The sequence below is a fragment of the Carcharhinus amblyrhynchos genome, chromosome 23 (assembly GCF_965287045.1).
Source record: "Carcharhinus amblyrhynchos chromosome 23, sCarAmb.v2.hapA, whole genome shotgun sequence".
Classification (NCBI taxonomy): Eukaryota; Metazoa; Chordata; class Chondrichthyes; order Carcharhiniformes; family Carcharhinidae; genus Carcharhinus; species Carcharhinus amblyrhynchos.
Genome location: NC_137346.1, coordinates 38277464 through 38300256, shown reverse-complemented (window position 1 = coordinate 38300256; position 22793 = coordinate 38277464). Strand labels below are relative to the sequence as shown.

General features: G+C 43.4%; 1 protein-coding gene and 1 long non-coding RNA gene across 2 annotated transcripts in view; both read left to right on the top strand.

Annotated features, from left to right (window-relative positions):
* The window catches only part of LOC145357506 (uncharacterized), a 50391-nt gene extending 47822 nt beyond the window's left edge, over window positions 1-2569 (top strand). The window contains exon 3 of the long non-coding RNA XR_013889300.1: window positions 2200-2569. This is a non-coding gene — a long non-coding RNA (uncharacterized LOC145357506). The remainder of the gene's footprint in view (window positions 1-2199) is intronic.
* A 3601-nt stretch (window positions 2570-6170) lies between these two features.
* Window positions 6171-22793, top strand: part of hip1 (huntingtin interacting protein 1) — a 249818-nt gene continuing 233195 nt past the window's right edge. Inside the window, exon 1 of the mRNA XM_080210991.1 lies at window positions 6171-6314. Within this exon, the coding sequence (XP_080067117.1) occupies window positions 6210-6314 (105 nt within the window). The 5' untranslated portion in view covers window positions 6171-6209. The remainder of the gene's footprint in view (window positions 6315-22793) is intronic.

The window sequence follows — 22793 nt, the reverse complement described above, 5'->3', positions numbered from 1 at the left end:
TCTTGTTTTTATCCCTAGTACTAGTGCCCAAACCTTCCAACATCCTTCCCAGCGGACTTTCTGGAGGGATGTTCCCTGGGGCCCCACCCTTCTTCCAACATCCGTCCCAAAGGACTTTCTGGAGGGATGTTCCCTGGGGCCCCACCCTTTCTCCGCGGATTCCCAGCACCTTTCCCGGGGGACTTTGTCCTACTACCCCCACTTCCCATGGTTTACCTACCACGACCCGGTCGCCAAGGCAATACTTAAAAGTCACTTTTCTTACCTTGGTCCGCAGCGTTGCCCGACCACACGACGGTGCCTATCGTTTCCCACTTACTCGTTCAGAACAACTTTCCTAGGATTCTCAACAGTCAGTGGCAGAGAGGCCCACCGATGAACACCTGGGACCATTCAATTTGGAACGGGACGCGTCTTCCCAGTTGTCACTGGCAACCTCCCTACCAGGGATGTTAGGATCCCGGACGAGCCCCCAATTGTGAGAAACGCAGCTCACAGTTAAACAATTTAGTCAAGTCAAGTTCTGAAGGAGCAAGATTTTATTTGTCGTTCTTGCAAGACCGGGTGTCTAGTCAAAATAGGCACACCTTACATAGATTTGCAGCACATTTTATACTGTTTTTCAAACATTGTGATGGCTTGTGTTGTGTTATTCCCCCTTATTTGGCTGTTAACCTTGTTAACTTTAAACACTGTAAATGGCTTGTATTGTGTCATTCCTTCAATTAACACTCTCTCAACTCCCATTTTGCGCTTAATCTCATCACTGCGGTTATCTGTTTCGTGTAACCTAGTTAACTGTCTGTCATGTGCCTCCCCCTTTCTGTATGCTGCTGAACTCGTCCATCACTGCTGATTGTACTGTTAGCTCTTGCAGCCTTAAAAATTACACTACTTCTCACACTGAGCACCAGAATTGCATTGAGTTTATCACTGCTTGACAATCACCCAAAGAATCAGGGTGTCTCATTCAGAGTCTACAATTAAGGATTAGTGACTTTCTTGAAACTTTCAACTGATCAAGGAGATCTTGCATGGATTTGTGAAAGGTGGAGCATCCCTGTTGTTGATAACATTTTTTCAAAAAAGTGAGTGAAACAATGGACAGGAGAATGTGTACGGGTATTTTGTATATATGAACTTTTGAATGCTAATTGATAAGTTCCTCTTGAGTGAACGTTAGCTCAAGTTGAAGCTCATAGAATTGGAAGGCAAATTATCACCCTTCTTCAGACATTGTCAGTGTTGGGATCATGGGACTCTCTTTGGCAGGATGGTGTTCAAAAAGGATTGGGATGTCAACTGTTTGTTTGATTGATTAATGGCATAGATGGGATGATGCAAAGATAGGTGACACTGTAAACCAGGATGTGGAGATGCCAGTGTTGGTCTGGGGTGCGTGCCACTGATGAATTGTTATTTAAACCCAGGTCCTGTATGTATGGAGTACGTCAGTGATTATCATTAAGTGTATAAAGGACTGATAGCCCTGAAATACCACGACTGTTGGGTAATGACCAAAAACATGCATTCCAAATAAACCTGTTGGACTTTTACCTAGGATTGTGAGATTTCTTATTGATGGCAGTGAAAATTCCAGAGATGCTGGTATTGATGTGACCATCATGAATGTTAGATCAACTGTTTAAATCTTAATTTAATGGATTTTATTATAGGACTCACAAGACTTGGAGCAACTTTTCAGCATCCCATCCTTTAACAAAGCACCCCAGTTCAGCAGAAATTCTGGGCTAATTCCCCAAACAGGGAATTGCAGTGAAATTTATGGCTAATTTAAGCCCACATTCCCAGAAAGTGCATTATTGATGAATTGTTATTTAAGTCCAGGTCCTGTATGTGTGGAGTATATCAGTGGTTATCATTAAGAGCATGATAATCTGTCAGATACCACAACTGTTGGGTAATGACCAAAAATATTCATTCCTGGTGAATGCTCAGCTGACATATCGTACTTGCCCACTCAGTCCCCCGTCTTCATTCAGCAAGTCAGTTGCTGAGCAGAACCTGATGTAGACAATGGTCTGCATCCATGCTGAAGAGTAATTGGTCCACAAAAATTACATTACAGGAAGAATTTTAGCCATTTGTTTGTAATGCACCAATTAGGCATGAAATGAAATACATTAATATAATAAAAGTAAATATCAGTTAATTTTGCTCCTTTTATAATTCTGACAGGAATGTCCTGGAAGTTCGAAGTAATGTACAGCTGAACATCTAGACAGGATGCCATTGCAGTGATTCTGCTGGATGTGTGATCCATTTTAAAAAGGCATTTAAAAACTATTAAGAAGGCTGTTTGTGAGACTTCAGAGTGCACAAGGAAGGCAACATACCATAAATAAAAGATCCAGCAGCTGTGGGAAATGAAGATCAGTCAAGAGAATCCAGGCAATTGCTCTGGTTCTTGAAGGCAGTCCAGCAAATTCCAAGAGACTTCAATGCTTGTTCTCAATAACACTATTTGACTAATATTTTTCCAAACAGAAACATCTGCTATAATTTGTAATGAAGCCTTGCTTAGCAAAATCTTAAAATAAAATTTGATTTCTTTCCCCCTAAAAACAGACTTCATTCATAAAAATTTGTAAAGTACATCGCAAAACATTTCAAATGGAAGATGGAACTCTTGAATTCCCTCAGTATAATTGCAATACTTTTCATATTCACATTGTACATTCCAGGTCAGGTGCAGAGCCTGAAGCATTCCACACAGTTACAATTTCCAGCCTCTCTGTGCACTGTGGCTAAAAGGCCTTAGACAGTGATTTTCCCAATGGCACTATCACAATCTTAATGACGTCCCAAAGCACTTCTGTTGTTATCGTAGTATAAGTCCATAGATAGTTGATTCAGTGAAAATATTTTCCAGCATCTAACTCTTGTTTCTATACCAATGCCCTTCTTTCTTCCACTCCCTCACTAGTTTAATTACCCAATCCATTTGATTTTATGAAGAAAGTGACAACAGTTGGAAGAAATCTCCTTATGTCGTGAGACTCAGAGCCAGTTATCTCACACTGCTATACATAGCACGGTCAATCATTTCACATTGATAAGAGGTGCCTATTCAAAGATGTTGCAGTTCAGTCGTGGCAACTCAACATTATCCAAGACTTTGCTGGATGTGGATCGAAAATGAGAGGTAATGAGGATATTTCAGATGTATTACGACAGACTAGAATATGCTTACCAGTTGAAAAAGATTCTTTAATTGTGCTTCTGTGCGGAAAGAAATAACAAAATGAAGTATTTATCAGCACTTCCAACCATGGCTAGCATACTAATTTGACATTTTGTTCTACCAGCCTGAGCAATATATTCACTATTGTGAAGAAAACTAGCCATTGATAAATTCTAGTCACAGATGTATAATATAGCTACAGTTCAATTGTCTCACTCTACTCCTGGAGCTTGTTTTATTGTTCTTTGCAATTGTGTGCATGTTTTGTTTTCTCTGCTAATACAGTGTACAGACAACATCCTATCCCTTCAGACAATTCTGGGTGCCAATGTATTATACCTTTTCATATTCTGAAAAGCTAGTTCTGCAGCATCAGCAAGTATTCAACATTAAGCCTGGACCAAAATGAAGAATGTTCATTCAGGAAGGCACTGAACACAGTGTTGTGGGGTTTTCTCTGTTGGCAGCTTGGTTCTCTTAAAAATTTAAGAAACTTAAATTGATTTCAATAAGGCAATACGTTTTAGTTTTAAGACATGAATAAAATTTATTTTTAGATAGATTTAGATAGATAGATAGATAGATTGATAAGGGAATTAAGGGTTATGGGGAGCAGGCGGGTAAGTGGAACTGATCCACTTCAGATCAGCCATGATCTTATTGAATGGCGGGGCAGGCTCGAAGGGCTAGATGGCCTACTCCTGCTCCTATTTCTTATGTTCTTATGTTCTTATTTTTAAAAATGTAAAAGACATACAAGAATTACCCTCTGCCATGGGAGTCTTTTGAAGGGTCAAATAACACTGGTTGGTACTAAAGACCTCTCCAGAGATCTTAGGCACTCAGCCAAAATTCATTACAATTATATCTTTCTGATATCCAAGGTATTCCTTCTAATTAGCTTAGACTTGATTTCATTTCACCCTAATATGTCAGTCCAACACATGACAGACACCTCAGCCAATTGCAAAACACTGCTTGACTCGATGATCTTTCATTTGTTAACTCAAAAATGAATATCTTCCCCCTGACATGGTTAACTTCCTTGTTCCTATGTCTCTCTATGGATGCTTTCACTCAGATACCTTTCTCACTGGCATACTACCAGAACAATAGGTAGCACTTGCTCTGGGCCTTAGAGTTGATACCATGTCCTGACAATGGAACTTTTACATTTTAATATTAAATGTTTCAACATTTGGCCTGAGTCTGAAACTTCATTATATTTTCTGCTGACTAAAAAACTTTCAATTCTGAAATTTTGAACTTCTAAAGTCTGCAATATTTGTACATTGGCTGTGGTGAATATTTTAAACTTTTTATATTAATACAATATTATCATTCAACATTAAAATCATCTTTTGTTTCTTTTAATGGTGTTTAGCATTCACATATGAGCAAACTGTTAACATTATCTGGTTGTCGTTTGAACTCTTTCCATCCCATCAGCGACTAAATCTAAGAATCTGCCTATGACTCTGCTTGTAAATCTAGAATCCCCTTCCTCACACACTGAAACACTTTGTCAGGAGCAAGCAGAGGTGGGGTCAAGGCATCAAAGAGCTTAAAAACAGACCTTCTGAGTATCTCCTTCCCTGCATGTGATCTGCAGACTGTGCATTGTTCTTCACCATCTCCGAACTGGAGTGGAACCAAGTCATCCTCAACCCTGATGATCTGCCTGGGAATAAAATGGGGAAAGTAGAGTTGATGTCCAAGTTCAGCGGTGATCTTATTGAATGGCATAATTCTGCTCCTATTTCTTGTGTGCTTGTTGCAATTCTCCTTCAAAACAATCTGGTGAAAAAGGGAAATTTGTGTGGAAATCTTGGCTTGCCTCCATTCAGTTTAAAAAAAACAGTGAGCAATGCCAATACTTACCCATGAGGCAGATCTGCAGTGCTGATGCCAACCTGGGTGTGGGGATTCACTGGTGCAGGGCAATGCTCCCAGCAAGTTTGCAGTTTCCTTCACTTCCATTCCTTTAATGATGGGAAGAGGAAATTTTGTCTGTTTCAGACAATTTTTAAAAAATGGATGGGTTTCAAAATAGAATTTAAAAATCTGGCATAAAGTCTGGGGTGCCCCAGTGATTGGTATACATGTTAATATGCATACCATTATTCATTGGTATGCCATGAAGCTGATCTTTCTCGTCCCTTGCAATACCACATTCTGCACTCTTTCCTTTCATCCTGTCCTAGGAACTTTATGCTTTGTCTGTACAGGGTGCAAGAAACAATACTTTTCACTATTTGCCAATACATGTGACAAAAATAAATCAAATCCTTCTCCTCTGTGTACTCTATGAACAGTACACTTTGTATAGGGTGCAAGAAACAATACTTTTTACTGTATCCCCATACATGTGACACTAATAAATCAAACCAAATTCTAATCCCCTGTGTACTCTATGAATGGTATGCTCTGTATAGGGTGCAAGAAACAATACTTTTCACTGTTTGCCAATACATATGACAATAATAAATCAAATCAAATCCTTCTCCCCTGTGTACTCAATGAGCGGTATGCTTTGTACAATACTTTTCACTGTATCGCAATACATGTGACAATAATAACTGAAATCAAATCCGTCTCTCCTGTGTACTCTATGAACGGTATGCTTTGTATAGGGTGCAAGAAACAATACTTTTCACTGTATCCCCATACATGCGACAAAAATAAATCAATGCTGAAACTGACTTGGTCTAACTTTTGTAACCAATGAACTGGAAGAGGGGATTAACTTTGAGCCAATGATATTGGGAGGAGTGATTGACCAATAAGCTCGGAGAGGGCTAACTTTCCAGCCAATGAAAGGCGGGGTCAGGTGGCCCCGTGTTGATTGACGGATTAATGACCAATAGAAATGGAGTTGGAGGCTGCTGCTGTCCAATAGGTGTGAGCGGTGTGGTGGCGGCAGCCAATGGGAGTGAGGGGGTGGGCGGGTCAGTGTCAGCGGGGCTGAGGGGCCGAGAGCGGGATCCGGAGCCGGCGGGCAGACATGGACAAGATGACCAGCTCCGTCAAGCAGGTGCCGGCCCAGCTACTGCGGGCCCGCCCGGGCAACAGCCTGGAGGCGGAGAGGGAAAACTTCGAGCGCGGCCAGGTGAGGAGTTCCCGGCCCCGGGGGGCTACGAGGGAGGGGGAGAGGGGCAGGCGGCTGTCAGTCTGGGGGCTGCCCGGGCCAGGCCGGGCCCTACTGCCCTTTGGTGTGTGACTGGCATCAGCCGCAGCTAAACTCCTTGTCATTCCCCCTCAGAGTGCAGCCTCAATACAGACCCTGCTCAGCTCGTGAGAAATCTCTTCCAGCGAGTTCACGTTCAATACCATTACTGTGCAGCAGTGTTTCAGGAACTGATTCTGTTATTGCTAAATCTGTAATTAAAAGCAGTCTGGGGCGGGTGAGGACATAGTTGGAGGCAGAGTCGGGATGTGGGCAGAGTGAGGGTGTGGGCAGAGCTGGGCGTTGGAGGGTGTGGGTAGGGCCTGTGGGTGGGTGTGGGCAGAGGTGGAGGGATATGGGCAGGGTTGGTGGGGTGGGTGGCCATGAGCAGGATGGGCAGTGTCAGTGGGTAGAGTGGGTGGGTGGACGATGACAGGGCTGGATGCTGGGTGAGGGCAGGATTGGGGGAGCAGGTGGGTTGGGTGGGTGTGAGCAGGGCCAGGGTGGGCTGTGGGGGGTGAGTGTGGGAAGGGCCAGGGTGGCCTGAGGTTGGGGGAATGTGGGCAGAATCGATGGGGTGAGTGAGCGTGAGCAAGCATCGGTGGATGAGGGTAGGACTGGGGGGGTGGTAAGTGAAGGCAGGACTGGGAGTCGATGGGTGGGGGGACAGTGGTGAGCACTGGGCTGGGAAGGAGCGCTGGGAAGGAGGGTTGCTGAGAATTGGGCTGGCAGTTAGGTAGGTGGGTGAGGGCAAGGCTGTGCTGGGGTGGGGTATGGGTGAGGGCAGGGCTGGGGGGTTGCGCAGATGGGTGAGGGCAGAGCTTGGGGCAGATCGGTAGCCTTGATGTCTTTAGCAATACAGTATTTGAGAGTGAACGGTTGTGGTGTTCTTATAGAAGTTTCAGATGGAATGCTGTAGCTCGTTTTTGTTTTGCATTGTCTGGATTTCTTTCCTTTCCCATCCCGGGGAGTTTTTTTTGGGCAGCTGTAACCCAAGGCCATCTTGTGCATTTGGACAAGGGTGTCAGTGGCGTAACTGACTATGGGGATAATTGTAGCTTGACCACCTTGTTTGGTATTTGTAATTCATTTCCAGCAGGGATCACTGGAAAGAGAAAACAGTTGGAAATGCCTCTCTGCTTTTTATAGAGAGATCAATCAGTGAATGCAGCAGTTTCATGGCAGGGTTGTTCAGGATTGTCCTCCTCCTCATGCAGCATCAATTTGTCCAGAAAACTACTCCCAAAACCCTTCCCAATATCTAAAGTCAGAAGGGTGATGGAGTGCTGTCCACTTGCTTAGATGAATGCTGCTTTAATAACACTGAAAAACGTAACACCATCTAAGCTAGAGAAGCCCACTTGAGTCATAGAGGTATACAGTACAGAAAAGGGCCATTTGGCTCATTGCATCTGCGCTGGTCAAACACAAACCACCTAATTATTCTAACCCCATTTCCAGCACTTGGCATTGCACCTGCAAATCTAATTACTTCATAAATGTTATCAGGGTCTCTACTTCTACCACCCTTTCAGATAGTGAGTTCCAAACTCTCTCAATCCTTAAGTCTATGCCCCCTAGTCATTGATCCCTCCGCCAAGGGGAAATGTTTCTTGTTTGGCATCCTGACTGCCGTATTTTAAATGTTCACTCTGCCACAGGAATGTGGTGTACCACACTATGTACTATCTTCACGATGCACTGCAACATTCACCAAGCCTGCATCAGCTGAACCTTCCAAACCTGTGAGCAAGATCACCGAGAAGAACAACAGCGGCAGACATACGGGAGTACAGATCCTCCTCCAAATCACTCACCATCCTGACGTGGAATTGTATCACTTCTTCCATTATCCTTGGTTAAGTTTCTGGGACTCACGCTATAGGTCATGTGGACAGTAGTATTTCAATAAGGTGATACCCTACCATCTTTTTGAGGGCAGTTAATAAATGCTGGTCAGAATAACAGCCTGGGTGACATGGTGGAGGGCTGTTGCCACTTCCCCAATTGCATCTGGGTAAAACACTGCCTTCAGAATAGTGTTGGTGAAGAAAGGGAAACCATCACATTACATCCAGCACAGCACTGTCTACTAAATATTGTGCAAGGAACGTAAATGTTTTAATAGCTTATCCTTGAGGTATCATTTCAGTTTTCTGCAGTACTCCAGCTCACTGGGCAGGCAACCTTGCTATGTGTGATTTGTACATGCTCCAAAATGTGCTTTCTTGAAGACCAACATGATCTGATACCTTCCTTAACAATGTAAACAAATTTCAAACTGATTTTATGAAGATAAACTTGGTTCTTTGAATGCAAGGATCTGTGTGATTACACTGACTGTCGGTGATGGGAGATGTCTGTGAGGTTTGAGTGTCATGCATTTTTAGAAATCTTGTTGCACTGGGTGTCTGTCGGTCTTGTAAAAAGCAAGAAAACACATTTTGGAGCATGTACAAACCATACAAGTTACAGCAGTGAAGTCTAATTTGATTTGTGGGGCTAACAATCTTTTTGCTCTACGTGACAATACTTGGATTATCGTGCACTTAGAACTTCATAGCAAGGTTGCCTGCCCAACATGCTGAAGTGCTGCAGAAAGCTGAAATGATATCTCAAGGATAAGCTATTAAAACATTTACATTTGAAAGAGAGATCCAGGATGTTGGCTTGTGTTGTGGGTCAATCACAGTGAGTGTCTGAACAGGCAGGGTTGACGTGTATCAGTCAGAGAAGCAGGGTAAAACTGGCTTAGGCTTGGAATGAAAACTATAGATTGCAGAAAGAGATTTCTTCTCATTTTCATTGTATTTTGTATTCAGTTTTTATTTGACTGGAAAATTTGTGATCGACACAAAATCTGTTGGTTAATTGATCCACTATTATAAATCTTCAGATGAATTAATGATATTGAATGCAGGAACATGAGAAGTAAATTCGACTTAGACTTTAAAACCATTGTATTTGAAGTAGTGATTTCCAGGCCAGAATCTCTCTACAGGTTATAAACCACTTGGGCTTTGCTCAACCACCGTTGCAAGTATTGTTGTTTAGACTAGATGTGAAGAATCCTATTTCAGGCTGGATGTTCAGGGCTGTTTGAGAATTGACAGCAATTTGTGATAGTGATTCTTGCAATATAGTCTGGAGGCTCATATATTCTCCTCTTGCTTTTACTTCTTGTGTTTTTGCAATGGAAGGCTTGTTGCTCCAAATGCTTCTAGGCTTTCATTTGCGTTCTGTGTACAGTGGAGTATTGGTCAGGCTCGAGTTGGTACTGTTACATTTTGTTCTTGCTCTCCAATCAGAAATGGTAATGAAATGCCATCTGGAGGTATGTCAGGAAACAAACATTTTGTTTAAAACTAATTCACAAAATTGTTTTATCAGTCTTTTATTTATCCCCCCTCTGGCATGATTTAAACATTTGGTGCTGAGTCTGCGGGACACAGTGGTCTCCAGGTACATGGCACATACTCTTGCAACTCGGCCAACGTTGCCTACCCAATACACTGCAGGAAAGGATGTCCCGAGGCATGGGACATTGGGGAGACCACGCAGACGCTACGACAACGGATGAATGAACGCTGCTTGACAATCACCAGGCAAGACTGTCCCCTTCCTGTTGGTGAACACTTCAGCGATCATGGGCATTCGGCCTCTGATCTTCAGGTAAACATCCTCCAAGGTGGCCTTCACGACATACGACAGCGCAGAGTCGCTGAGCAGAAACTGATAGCCAAGTTCCGCACACGAGGACGGCCTTAACTGGGACCTTGGATTCATGTCACACTATCTGTAACCCCCATGATTTGCTGAACTTGCAACATTTCACTTACTGTCCTGTCTGGAGACAATACACATCTCTTTAACCTGCGCTTAATGCTATCTCCACTCACATTGTCTGCACCTTTAAGACTTGAATAGTAGATCAGCTGTAAAGACTCGCATTCTAATCAATGTTCTGTAAACTGTGTGTGTCTTTTATATGTTCTGTTTGTGATCAGAACTCTCCACTCACTTGACGAAGGAACTGTGTTCTGAAAGCTAGTGTCATTTACTACCTAATAAACCTGTTGGACTTTAACCTGGTGCTGTGAGACTTCTTACTGTGACACAGTGGCACAGTGATTAGTACTGCTGCCTCACAGTGCCAAAAATCCAGGTTCAGTTCTGGCCTTGGGTGTCTGTGTGGCGTTTGCATGGAGTTCACATGCTCTTGTATCTGCATGGGTTTCCTCTACAGTCCAAAGATGTGCAGGTTAGCTGGATCGGCCATGGTTAATGCACTGAGTCATGAAGTAGGATGGGGGAATGGCCCAGGTAGAGTCCTCTTTCTGAGGGTTGGTGCAGACTTGATGGGCTAAATGGCCTACTTCTCCACTGTAGGGATTCCATAAATCATGGTCCAAAAGAGTTGGTCCAGGGTAGATTGCAGGAAAGAGAATTTTGGATGAACATCTGTTTAGCGGCCATTCAGGAAAGCATTGAAATAGTTGAGGCTGGACGTGAGTAATGCATGAATGGCAGCAGTGAGGGCAGGGCAATGGAATGCAGGTGGTCGTTGATGAGAGGATGTGGAGTTCAAAGCACAGCTGAACAGATGCTGTGGCTGCGAACTGTCTGAATCAGTTGGAGAGGAGAACAGAAGTAAGAATGGGTGTTTCCAGTGGTGGGCAAAACTAATGGCATAGAGACAATGGAAATAGTGAGACTCTGAGGTCGAACTGGATTGTGTTAGTATCATAGAAGGAACAGTTGAGGACTCTGTGCTTATGTGCAGTGGAATTTAGAAGAATGAGGGGGGACCTAATTGAAACTTAGAGAATACTGAGAGGCCTAGATAGAGTGGACATAGAGAGGATATCTCCAGTAGTCGGAGAGATGAGAACTCAAGGGCACAACCTCAGAGTGAAGGGATGCTCTTTTAAAACTGAGATGAAGAGGAATTTCTTTAGCCAGAGGGTGGTGAATCTGTGGAACTCACTGCCACTGAAGGCTGTGGAGGCCAGGTCATTGAGTATCTTTAAGACAGGGATAGATGGGCTCTTGATCAATAAGTGGATCAAGTGCTATAGGAAGAAGACAGGAGATTGGGGATGAGAATCATATCAGCCATAATTGGCAGAGCGAACTCAATGGGCAGAATAGCCTAGTTCTGCTCTTATATCTTATGGTCTTATGGAAAACTGACCCTACACCTTTGGATAACATCAAGGAGCATTATGTCACTGAAGGCAAGTCAAATATCATTACTTCTGGACTTGTCCAAAGGAATTCTATTGAGGCAGGAAGAGAAGCCATTGCTGGAGATTTTCTGGCTCTGATTGGTTAGGTAGGGGTGAGGGCTGTCCCACTGAACTGGGCATTAGAGTGGAGGGTTGGAGAAGGACGCAGTGGTTGACTGTATGTCAGAAGGTTGTCGGGAGGTCCAGAGGCATAGTGATGGTCACAGCATTCATTGTGGATGACATTGCAATGTCCCCAATTGAAATTACAGAGCTGTGGTAAGGGCAAAAACCTGATTTGTGTATGGGAGAGTTAGGCATGGATTTGGGGTATGATAACAATGTCAAGTATTGAAGAGCATTCTGAGAGTCCGCAACCTTTAGAAAAAGATGGTTCGTAAAAATAACGTTTGAAGTTGCCAGTTAATATCAGATTCACACCACTTGCTATATCATGTACAGAGTCAGGCCATACTGGAGCTGAGATGTTTAAACAGCAGCTTTGATTCTAAGACAGGAAATATTTAAAACGAGAAAATGCTGCCTGGGTCAAGTTCATTGGTTCTGATGACTCTTTCATTTAGTAATTGAAATGTTGAAGGCTTATTTGCTTCCATTTCCAGAGCTTTGCAAGCCACAGCTAGATGTCTGTTGCAGAAGAATGTTAATTATCACAAAACTTGGGTTCACTGAGACTCTTTATCTGAAGCCTCTGGAACTACTGCTCTGTCTGCTCTGATCACCAGCACGATAAACTATGGGATGCTGCTGAAGCAGGAATGGAGTAAGACAGATATTTAGATTGTCTCCTTTAAGAAGCTAATAACAGTGCAAGACGCTAAATCCCTATGTAATGCCAGACATGTATTTACTCCTTGATGCAGACTGTTCAAAATACAAATCTGGGGTTTCTGCGTGTCTTGTTTTTCACTTGGTATGAATTAATTGCTCATCTTGATGAGATCTTTCCTTTTTTGCTCCCTTACCTATCCTCTTTCTGCCCTGCACTGTCCTGCCCAAATTCCTGTAAATTGCTCCAGAAAACATGCCTGCAGTGGCCTGAGTGGAAAAAATAGTTGCATCTGGCAGTAGCGTGAGGCTTTATCAAAAAGCTGCCCAAAAGTATTTGCTTCTGAAAAGAATGGCATTTCTGTGCGTTGCTCCATGGCTCATGTATTTTTTTGTGTTTTTGCCAAGACCGGCTGTATTAAACAGTGGAGAGGGTGGTGGTGCTTGAAATAACAACGGAGGGGCACCTTATTTACACTATGTACAGAACACGCTGTCCTTGTATAGGCAGTTTCTGGTGCATGAATGAATCATGATTTGCAGATTGAACAACTGCTTTTGGGGGTTGTCCCTGCTGGAGTATGATGCCAGTCCAACGCCGGCATATCCACATCAGGAGTACGAGGACAGAGAACATAGACTAGAGTTTGCTAGACTACTATTTACGAAGCACTTGCTTGACAAGGTTGTGCAGTGTGCATGTGTATCCATGGAAGCATTGTGTGAATAAAAGGCACATAACCTAGCTGTTTGCAAAGGCCTTAACAATTTGCTCGTCCGCATGTTCAAATGATTCCAGAGTTTGCCCCTCCAGTACTAGATGCCTGTTCTGTACGTTGATCTTTTTGTTTGTGAAGAATGGGGTAGCACAGTGATTAGCACTGCTGCCTCACAGTGTCAGGGACCGGGGTTCAATTCCTAGCTTGGGTTACTCTCTGTGTGAAGTTTATGTGTTCTCCCTGTGTCTGCGTGGGTTTCCTCCCACAGCCCAAAGATGTATGGGTTAGGTGGATTGGCCTTGCAAAATTGCCCCTTAGTGTCTGGGAATAGCCAGGGTAAATGCATGGGGTTATGGGAATAGGATCTGTGTGGGATTGTGGCCAGTGCAGACTCAGTGGGCTGAATGGCCGCCTTCTGCACTATAGGGATTCTATGAACTTCCTGCCATCAACCTTAAATTTATTTTAGTTCTGTTTAAAGCAGCATTTTGGATTTATCTTTTTTTGTCTCGGTCACTTGCTTTTCAAGGCTGAAAAGCAGGAGTTTCTTCAGCTTTGCTTCGTAACGCTGATGTTCAGAATCAACCTTGTGCTTCCTCCTATAAATCATTTGCCTCGTGCCTTCCTGACTAGAACATATCCAAGATGTGATCTGATCACATGTCTCATCATTTCTGACAACTTGTTCTGTTGGCTCCACAGGAGTTATTCATAATACATTTTGTCCATCATCGCCACAATTTGTGGAGTTAGTGTATTGCTTGTGTTTTCTGTGGGGGTCTTGTGATGTGGCTGACAAAGTTGAGGCTGAATTTTCTTCGGGCTCCAGAATACAGGGTGAGAAGTTTGGGGGGAGTTGTGGGGACATTCAACGATTAGTGCGTGACTTCTCAAGTCACAGCTTGGTGCATCACATGCTCTGGTCAGCATCTTTTATCATCCGGTTCTAAGTTAACTAACTGCTGGTGAGGTGCAAGCGAAAAGCTAGTTTCTTTGCTCCAATTTAAATGTGTTTCTGAATGTATTATATCCTATGGATGGCAGAGTGGTTAGCATTGCTGCCTCACAGCGCCGGGGACCCGTGTTTGATTCCCAGCTTGGGTTGCTGTCTGCGTGGTGTTTGCACGTTCTCCCTTTGTCTATGTGGGTTTCCTCCCATAGTCCGAAAGATGTGCTGGTTGGGGTGCGTTGGTCATGTTAAATTCTCCTGCAGTGTGCCGGAATGCGGTGACTAGGGGACTTTCACAATAACTTCGTTGCAGTGTTAATGTAGACCTACTTGTAACACTAATAAATAAGCTTCAATAAAATTCCAGTAGATGTATTGAGGTTTCAGCAAGGCATTGTGCAAAGCTATATCTTTTTTGCCTTCCATGTGTAATTGTCACTAGAGAGGTAGTCTTAGATTTGCAAATTGTGTGAACTGTACAGAATCTATTAATGCTAGCTTGTAGCAATCATATTTGATCTTTAAGCATTAATTCCTTTATCTCATTGGAAAGGGGTGCTGGGAGATTTGCAGTCACCTGCACCAATTTGTTAAATGTGATGTTGACTGCTCTGTTGGCAAGTCTTTTGCCACACACATTATTATTGTATCAGAAATTGCCGATGTTGCTTATTTATACAGCTGCTTTCTGGAGCATGAGCCTTGTGCAATGACAGCAGCAGCAAAGTAACTTGTTCAGGAGCCCAAGCAGGTTTAGCACTGCTGCGGGGTACATAAAACCTGTGCTCAGGAACCCACTAATTTAATATGAAAACAGCTCCTTCGTGCTACAGTTCATCCGTGTGATGGGATTTGGGAAATTTGTCAGTCTTGGAGCAGGGCTGCACTAGCTATGGGATGTGTAATTTGGAAACCAGCAGTATTTATCCTTCAGGGTGGCACGATGGCACAGAGGTTAGCACTGCTGCCTCACAGTGCCAGGAACCTGGGTTTGATTCCGGCTTGGGTCACTGTCTGTGTGGAGCTTTCATGTTCTCCCCATGTCTGTGCAGGTTTCCTCCCGCAGTCCGAAGATGTGTGGGTTAGGTGGATTGGCTGTGCTAAATTGCCCCTTAGAGTCAGAGGACCTAGCTAGGGTAAAAGCATGGGGTTATTGGAATAGGGCTTGGGTGGGATTGTGGTTGGTGCAGACTTGATGGGCTGAATGGCCTTCTTCTGCACTGGAGGGATTCTATGAACACCAACAGTTGTGTTTGTTTACTTATGTTGTGATTTTTGGGTGTTTTGAAAGTTTCTGGAAGTTGCCACGTTTCATAGATCTGTGCTAAATTAGCAATGAAGCTGCTTGCCTCGGGCTCTTTGGTGGAGGATTTGTTCTCGTCAGAGAATGTAAATATCTTTATTGCTTTGCTTTGCTTCACGGCCTTAGGGTAGATGTGTAATTTACTCAAAGCTTTTAGCTATAAAGTTTGTCTCATTCTGCACGAATTGTTAAATATTCCTGGCAGTTAGTAGGTAAGGATATTTCGAATGTTCTTGCAAAGTTCATGTGATTTGGAAAATTTAAGCATGTCACTCTATTTAATAAAGGTGTTTGAGGTAAACTGGGAATTGTAGACTAATTAGCTTGATATTGAAGGTCAGGAAGTTATGACTCTACAGTTAACCATGGGGTCTGAAATACTTGAATGTGGGCACTCTAATTAGCAGGATGTGATTAATAGTGTCCCATGGAAATCTGTGTAGCACCTCAACTATTCATCTTTACTAAATACTTCTGGTGATGGGGTTGAAAGTGACATAGAGTCATAGAGCAATACTGCAGGGAAACAGGCTCTTTGACCCAACTGGTCCATGTCGATCATGGTGCTCTCCCAGCTAATCCTATTGCCTGCATTTGGCCCATATCCCTCTAATCATTTCCTGTCCATATAGTTATCCAAATACTTTTTAAATGTTGCTATTGTACCTGCCTCAACCACCTCCTCTGGCAGCTCATTTCATATATGCATCACCCTCTGTGTGAAGAAGTTGCCCTTCAAGTCCCTTTTTAAATATTTTCCTTCTCATCTTCAATCTATGCCCTGTAGTTTTCAAATCCCCTACCCTGGGAAAAAGACGATGTGTTGATCCTATCTATGCCCCTCAGGGTTTTTCACACGTCTCCTCTCATTCTTCTACGCTCCATGGAATAAAGCCCTAGCCTAGCCAACTGCTCCCTGTAACTCAAGCCCTATTCCTGGCAACATCTTTCTAAATCTTCCTTGCACTTTTTCCAGTTTATCTCTGCCATCAGCAAATTTGGATGGCATTATGATGGCCAGCTGGTGTAGAGGGAAGCACAAAATGGCAACCAAGTGTTAGTAGCAGAGAACAAGCAGAAGAGTGTTTTTGGTGGATTTAAATGGAGACAAATGTGTGATCGTCAACTTTGAACCTGGGGTGCTTTCGAAAGGTCAAACACTGAATGGAAGACCAAAGAGAATAGGGAGTCCAGGTACATAATCACTATTGTGAACAGGTACAAACAAAATCAAATGGCTGACTGAATGGTGGTTTGTAAGAGGACTAGAACACAAGGGGATAGAAGTCATGTTTCATTTGTGTAAATCCCTAGTTAGACCATACCTAGAATACTGTGAACAGCTTTGGGCATCACTTCTTCGGAAGGAGATATTGGCCTTGAAGGAACTACAACTTCAATTTATTATATTCCCCAAAGCATCAGTTAAGAGGAGAGATAAACAAACTGGGTTTGTGTTCCTAAGATTGTTTGATTTAACTGGAGTTCAAGATACCAAGGGTAGTGGATATGGTAGACAGAAGGAAATAATTCTTGCTGGCTAAGAATCTTTGACTAACGGGACTGATGGTGGACAGGTCCCCAGGACCGGATGGAATGCATCCCAGGGTTCTGAAGGAAATGGCAGAGCTGATAGTAGACGCCTTAGTGATTATTTACCAAACTTCGCTGGATTCCGGGGAAGTGCCGGAAGATTGGAAAAACGGCTAATGTTACGCCGCTGTTTGAAAAAGGTAGCAGGCAAAAGACAGGGAATTAGAGGCTGGTTAGTTTAACGTCTGTAGTTGGAAAAATGCTTGAATCCGTCTTCAAAGAAGAAATGGACACCTAGAAAAGAATGGTTTGATAGAGCAGACGCAGCACAGATTCGTTAAGGGGAAGTCGTGTTTGACGAATTTATTGGATTTCTATGAGGATGTGACTAGTGCAGTAGACAGAGGGGAACCGGTGGATGTAGTGTTTCTCGATTTTTCAAAAGGCATTTGATAAGGTGCCTCACAAAAGGTTGCTTCAGAAGGTTAGGGGGCATGGAGTTGGGGGTAAGGTGTTAGCGTGGATAGAGGATTGATTGTCTAATAGGAGGCAGAGAGTTGGTATCAATGGATGCTATTCTGATTGGCGGTTGGTGACTACTGGAGTGCCGCAGGGATCGGTGCTGGGCCCTCAGCTATTTACCATTTATATAGATGATCTGGAGGAGGGGGCTGAGTGTAGGGTGACGAAATTTGCTGATGACACAAAGATGAGTGGAAAAGCAAATTGTGTGGAGGGTGTGGAAAGTCTGCAGAGGGATCTGGATAGGCTGAGCAAGTGGGTGAGGGCCTGGCAGATGGAGTACAATGTTAGCAAGTGTGACGTTATCCACTTGGGCAGAAATAATAGTAGGAGGGATTACTATTTAAAGGGCGAAAAGCTGCAGCATGCTACGGTGCAGAGGGACCTGGGGGTCCTTGTGCATGAGTCGCAGAAACCCAGTCTGCAGGTGCAGCAGGTGATCAAGAAGGCGAATGGGATGCTGGCTTTTATAGCGAGGGGGATAGAATATAAAAGGGAGGTCTTGCTGCAACTGTACAGGGCACTGGTGAGGACGCAGCTGGAGTACTGTGTGCAGTTTTGGTTGCCGCACTTGCGCAAGGATATTTTGGCCTTGGAGGGAGTGCAGAGGAGGCTCACGAGGCTGATACCGGAGATGAGGGGGTTGGCCTATGAAGAGAGACTAAATAGACTGGGTCTGTACTCGTTGGAGTTTAGAAGGGTGAGGGGGAATCTTGTAGAGACGTATAAGATAATGAAAGGGATGGATAGGGTAGAGGTAGAGAGATTCTTCCCGCTCAGAAAGGACAGCGGGACTAGAGGGCACAGCCTCAAGATAAGGGGGGGGGTGCAGTTTAGAACGGAGTTGAGGAGGAACTTCTTCCCTCAAAGGGTGGTGAATCTCTGGAATTCTCTGCCCGTTGAAGTGGTGGAGGCTACCTCGCTAAATATATTTAAGTCACGGGTAGATAGGTTTTTGATAGACAAGGGAATTAAGGGTTGTGGGGAGAAAGCGGGAAAGTGGAACTGATCCACTTCAGATCAGCCATGATCTTATTGAATGGCGGGGCAGGCTTGAAGGGCTAGATGGCCTACTCCTGTTCCTATTTCTTATGTTCTTATGACTCGGGGGGAGGGGGAGGTTGGCGGTCGTGGCTCATCTGAAGGTCAGAGCCAAACCTGTAAAAAGTGAAATGACAAAACACGAATGAATGCTTGCAGAAGTTCAGAACTTCTTTGCACAAATGGCAATTAATGCTGGATCAATTTTCAATCTGATACCTGTCATTTGAACATATTAGGGGATATAAAGCAGAGGCTGAGATATTGAATTTGGTTGCGTTTTGGCCAGGATAGTTTTGTATGGCAGAACTGGCTCAAGAGGCTAAATGCCTGCCCCAATTTCTACGATGTATTGAGATACTCTGAATATTTACTGTGCTGTGACTGGAATTATCCTCCTGGGCTCTAACAAAAATCCCAGCAATTAAAGTTTATTTTATTTATTAGTCCCAAGTAAGGCTTACATTAACACTGCAATGAAGTTACTGTGAAATTCCCCTAGTTGCCACACTGGTGCCTGTTTGGATCAATGCACCTAACCAGCACATCTTTCAGACTGTGGGGGAAAAAGCTGGAGCACCTGGAGGAAACCCATACAGACACGGGGGGAACTTGCAAACTCCACACAGACGGTGATCCAGGGTCCCTGGCGCTATGAGGCAGCAGTGCTAACCACTGTGCCACCATGCCGCCCACTACTCCAGAGGATTCAAAGTGCAGTATAAATTGAATTTCAAAAAGTTTGTTTTATTCCAGTTATTTAATTCCACTCTTTAACATGATCAGCACTGTAATGAAACATTGATGGGAGTCACCTAATTAAATTTCGTAGTCTGCTTGAATTAAAACTTGAAGCCTCTTCAGCTGCTGTCATTTGGTGCAGAAACGCCTCATTGCAGCCAGATTACAGGAGTGCACTGTTTGCTGTGGGGAAGTGACATTGGTCACTCTTCACCACTCCACTTGTGTGAAAACAGCTGACTACATCACCTCCTAAACTTGAACCCATCATCATCTTGATGGACAAGGGCAGCAGGAAGGATAGACATGGCACCCAAAGAAACTCTAACTCTTTCTTTATATCCTAAAGAAGTGCTGCACTGAGCTCCAACGGCTTGAACCCACAGTCACCAGATCCAGAAAATCAAGTTCTGCCAGCTAAGCTCCCCAAAGGGCATGATTAACTGGAGTAGTCTGCTGTAGACTATCAACGCAATAGAAATAGGAAAGGTTTACTGTAGGAAGGCTAACCAAACATAAATTGGAAGTGCCCATTTTGTCCAGAATCTGTAATCAGGACGGTAATGAAACATTAATGGGTGTCCGTTGACCAAATTCCTCTGTGGTGGATTTGTCATTTGAGCCAGTGTGTTTAGAGATACTGTCAAAAATAACTCCCATTTCAACTTGGAAATCACAAGTAGCATGACAATAATAGCAATCTGGGGACTGATCTGGTTAAATTTTTAATGATGCAAGGGCTAAAGCCAATAGCTGAAGTTTGAGACTCTGATATGTGCTGATCCTGCAAAGAGCCATCGTCAAGATTGTGTGGGAAGAACTTCTGAGTTTGGCCTAGATGGGGTGGGAGTAAACCAAAGAGAAGTTGTGAAGGACAATGGAATAGTTGAGAATTTATTAAGTAGTTAAGACGAATATGATGATTAGTGTAATGCAAGCATTTATGAGCTGGTACAAAACATAAAAATATTAAACCTCGAGGGTAATAGACCGGGATTTAAAAAAGGAGTAGAAATGAGTGATGACAAATTTTTAGTGGCATTCATGTTATCGAAGATAATTTGAGAATTCCCTGAGGCTTCAAGCTGAGAGTGAATATACTAAATGATTAGTTCTTAAATGTGTTCATTAGAGAAGACTCCAGTAGAATAGTCTTCCATGAACATCCAAGAAAGATGACGATTATACACCAAGTACTGAATGAGATTGGGTCAAGCATAACGATTGTCGTGATGCGGGAGTTGGTGAATATTCAGACTTGCTGAGTCTTTCCAGCATTTTCTATTTCGTATCAGTCTAAGTTTGCAAGTGGCCAGAATCATGGCCAATGAAATTCAGTGCCGATTAATGGGTGAAATGTGTATAGTCAGTACTCCGACTGGGGAAATGTCTGAAAGAGATCTGAGTTACAGTGAACGTGCAGTTATTGCTGGAAGCAGTAGAGCAGGATTAGCAGAGGAATGGAATGAATTTGGCTGAGACCGTATAGTGCTCTTTGTGGGACTTGGCAAGTACTGCTTTCAGTTTTGAGGAGAGGCAAGTGAGAGGTTCCAGGGGAATTAATTTAAAAATGGAAAAGTTCCATTGTGTTCATGTCCTTGACATTGTCCATTTCTTTTCCCTCTTAGTAATTTGGTCTCGTATTTGATGTCTGCAATGTTGCAGGCTGCCAATGGTTCAGTGCAAACTGTCATTGCTTTTTTGATACCAACCCCATGGGCAAGAACATGGGAATACCACCCAACTCGAGGTTGCTTGTCATCTTATTTGGCTGCTGCCAAACTTTTTTGATGCTGTGTCAAAATCATAGAACACTAGTGGCATGGTGGCAGTATCTTTCATGAAATGGATTGCTGCAGTTCAGTAAGTCCCGTTAGCCCACCTCTGGGTCATTAGGGATGCATAGTAAATGTTGCCTTTCCAAGTGACACTTCCATCTTAAGAGAGATTTTCCTTTTGTAGAAAGGACCCATAAGCGGATGGTACTTCACCGTGATCCGTCCAAGGATTTTTTTGGAAAGGTTTGCCCATTCTGCACAGGTAGAGTGATAACATGTGATTCATGAGGCTCCTTGTTTCTAAACAGTTGGTGCTTCCATTGATTCCTGTAAAACAACAGATGGTGCATTAAATATTTACACCATGACCAACAGAGAACTAGACCAGCATTTTCAGAATGGCAGGGACAGTGTTAACAAGATCTGTCCCATTTTCTGCCTTTCTGAAGAAGGTTCACTCATTGTTGGGCATAATCCTTTCAATACCGGTTACTCATTGGTGCCTTGTTCAGTATCTCTCTTGCTTACGCTCTCACTCACCCTCTCTCTTCCATGTGCTTGAAGCTACTTGACTCAGCTGATCATGTAACTGAACCCTGATGAAGGGAATCTGGGAAGTTCCTGGCTTGTGTGTTGGCGCATTTGCTAAAGCATGGTGGAAGCAACTGATGTTATGTCACATCATAACATGTATGGTACTTTTGCCGACAATGACACACTTGGATGTGTATGATTTGTATTCTGTTTCTGTGAGCCAGCTGTTTGTCCTTGTAGGTGAGCTGTCATAAATGCAGATGGATATCGTTAATCCCCCATTGCCGAAACAGGAAGTGCGTTGGCTGGAATTCCACCTTTTAATCTCACTGACAAAAATTCATGAACTGATCATAGGTTTTCTTTCACAGAAACTATAAAACAAAACAGGCCAAACGGTTTAACTCCCTGATGATGATGATGTATAATAGTTGATCTTGGTCAACTTTGTGTGTGTGTGTATATGTTTGCATGGGATCAGGGTTTGCTATGATTTATTTGTGATTAAATGGCCTGCGGCTACATTCAGGTGTGGAGGAAGGAATGCTTTGTGCGGGCGGTTGAAGGAACTGATTCCTTGATATGTACTGTGACCATCAGGAGTACTGAGGGTAAACTTCTGTGTATTTTATTGAATCATCTTTGTCCAGCATATGCAGCATGTAACTTTATCAGTCATGGTCTGTGTCCCCAAAAAATACTTTTTCTTTTCATTTTGAAACCTGGAATTCATCTCCTGAAGGTTTGTTGTGTATCTGCATGTCTGGAATACCTGTACTCTCATGTGGAGGAAAGAGATTTAATTTCCTTGTTAACTTGCCTGTGTGGTGTTCCAGTCTGGCTACAAGCCAATTCCATTCTCTGCGGGGCCACATGCCTGTGACAGCAATTATTATTTTCACTTGGTCATATGCTAGAGGAGATGGTGAATGCAATGGGTGTAATTAGAATTTTCTTTTAAATTTCTCCTTTCATGTGAATCCTACCACAATGAACATTGGCAGGCTCAAACGCAAGGGAAACATCACAGTGTGTCAAATCATGCCCACACCCTGTATAAGGACCCGCCCAGTAAAGTTCTCAATGACAATTAGAAGTGGAAACTTGGCCAACATCTCTCACCGTATCAGCCTGACTGGTGCCTTTGTTGGGATTGATTTAAGTTCTACACAGATGGGGCATCAAACCTGGGATTGATCTGTGTTGTTTAGTAGTGCAGCTGGTGGTGCCTTAACCCACAACGCCCTTGCACAAGTTCTTTACGGAACCTTCCATACGTACCTTT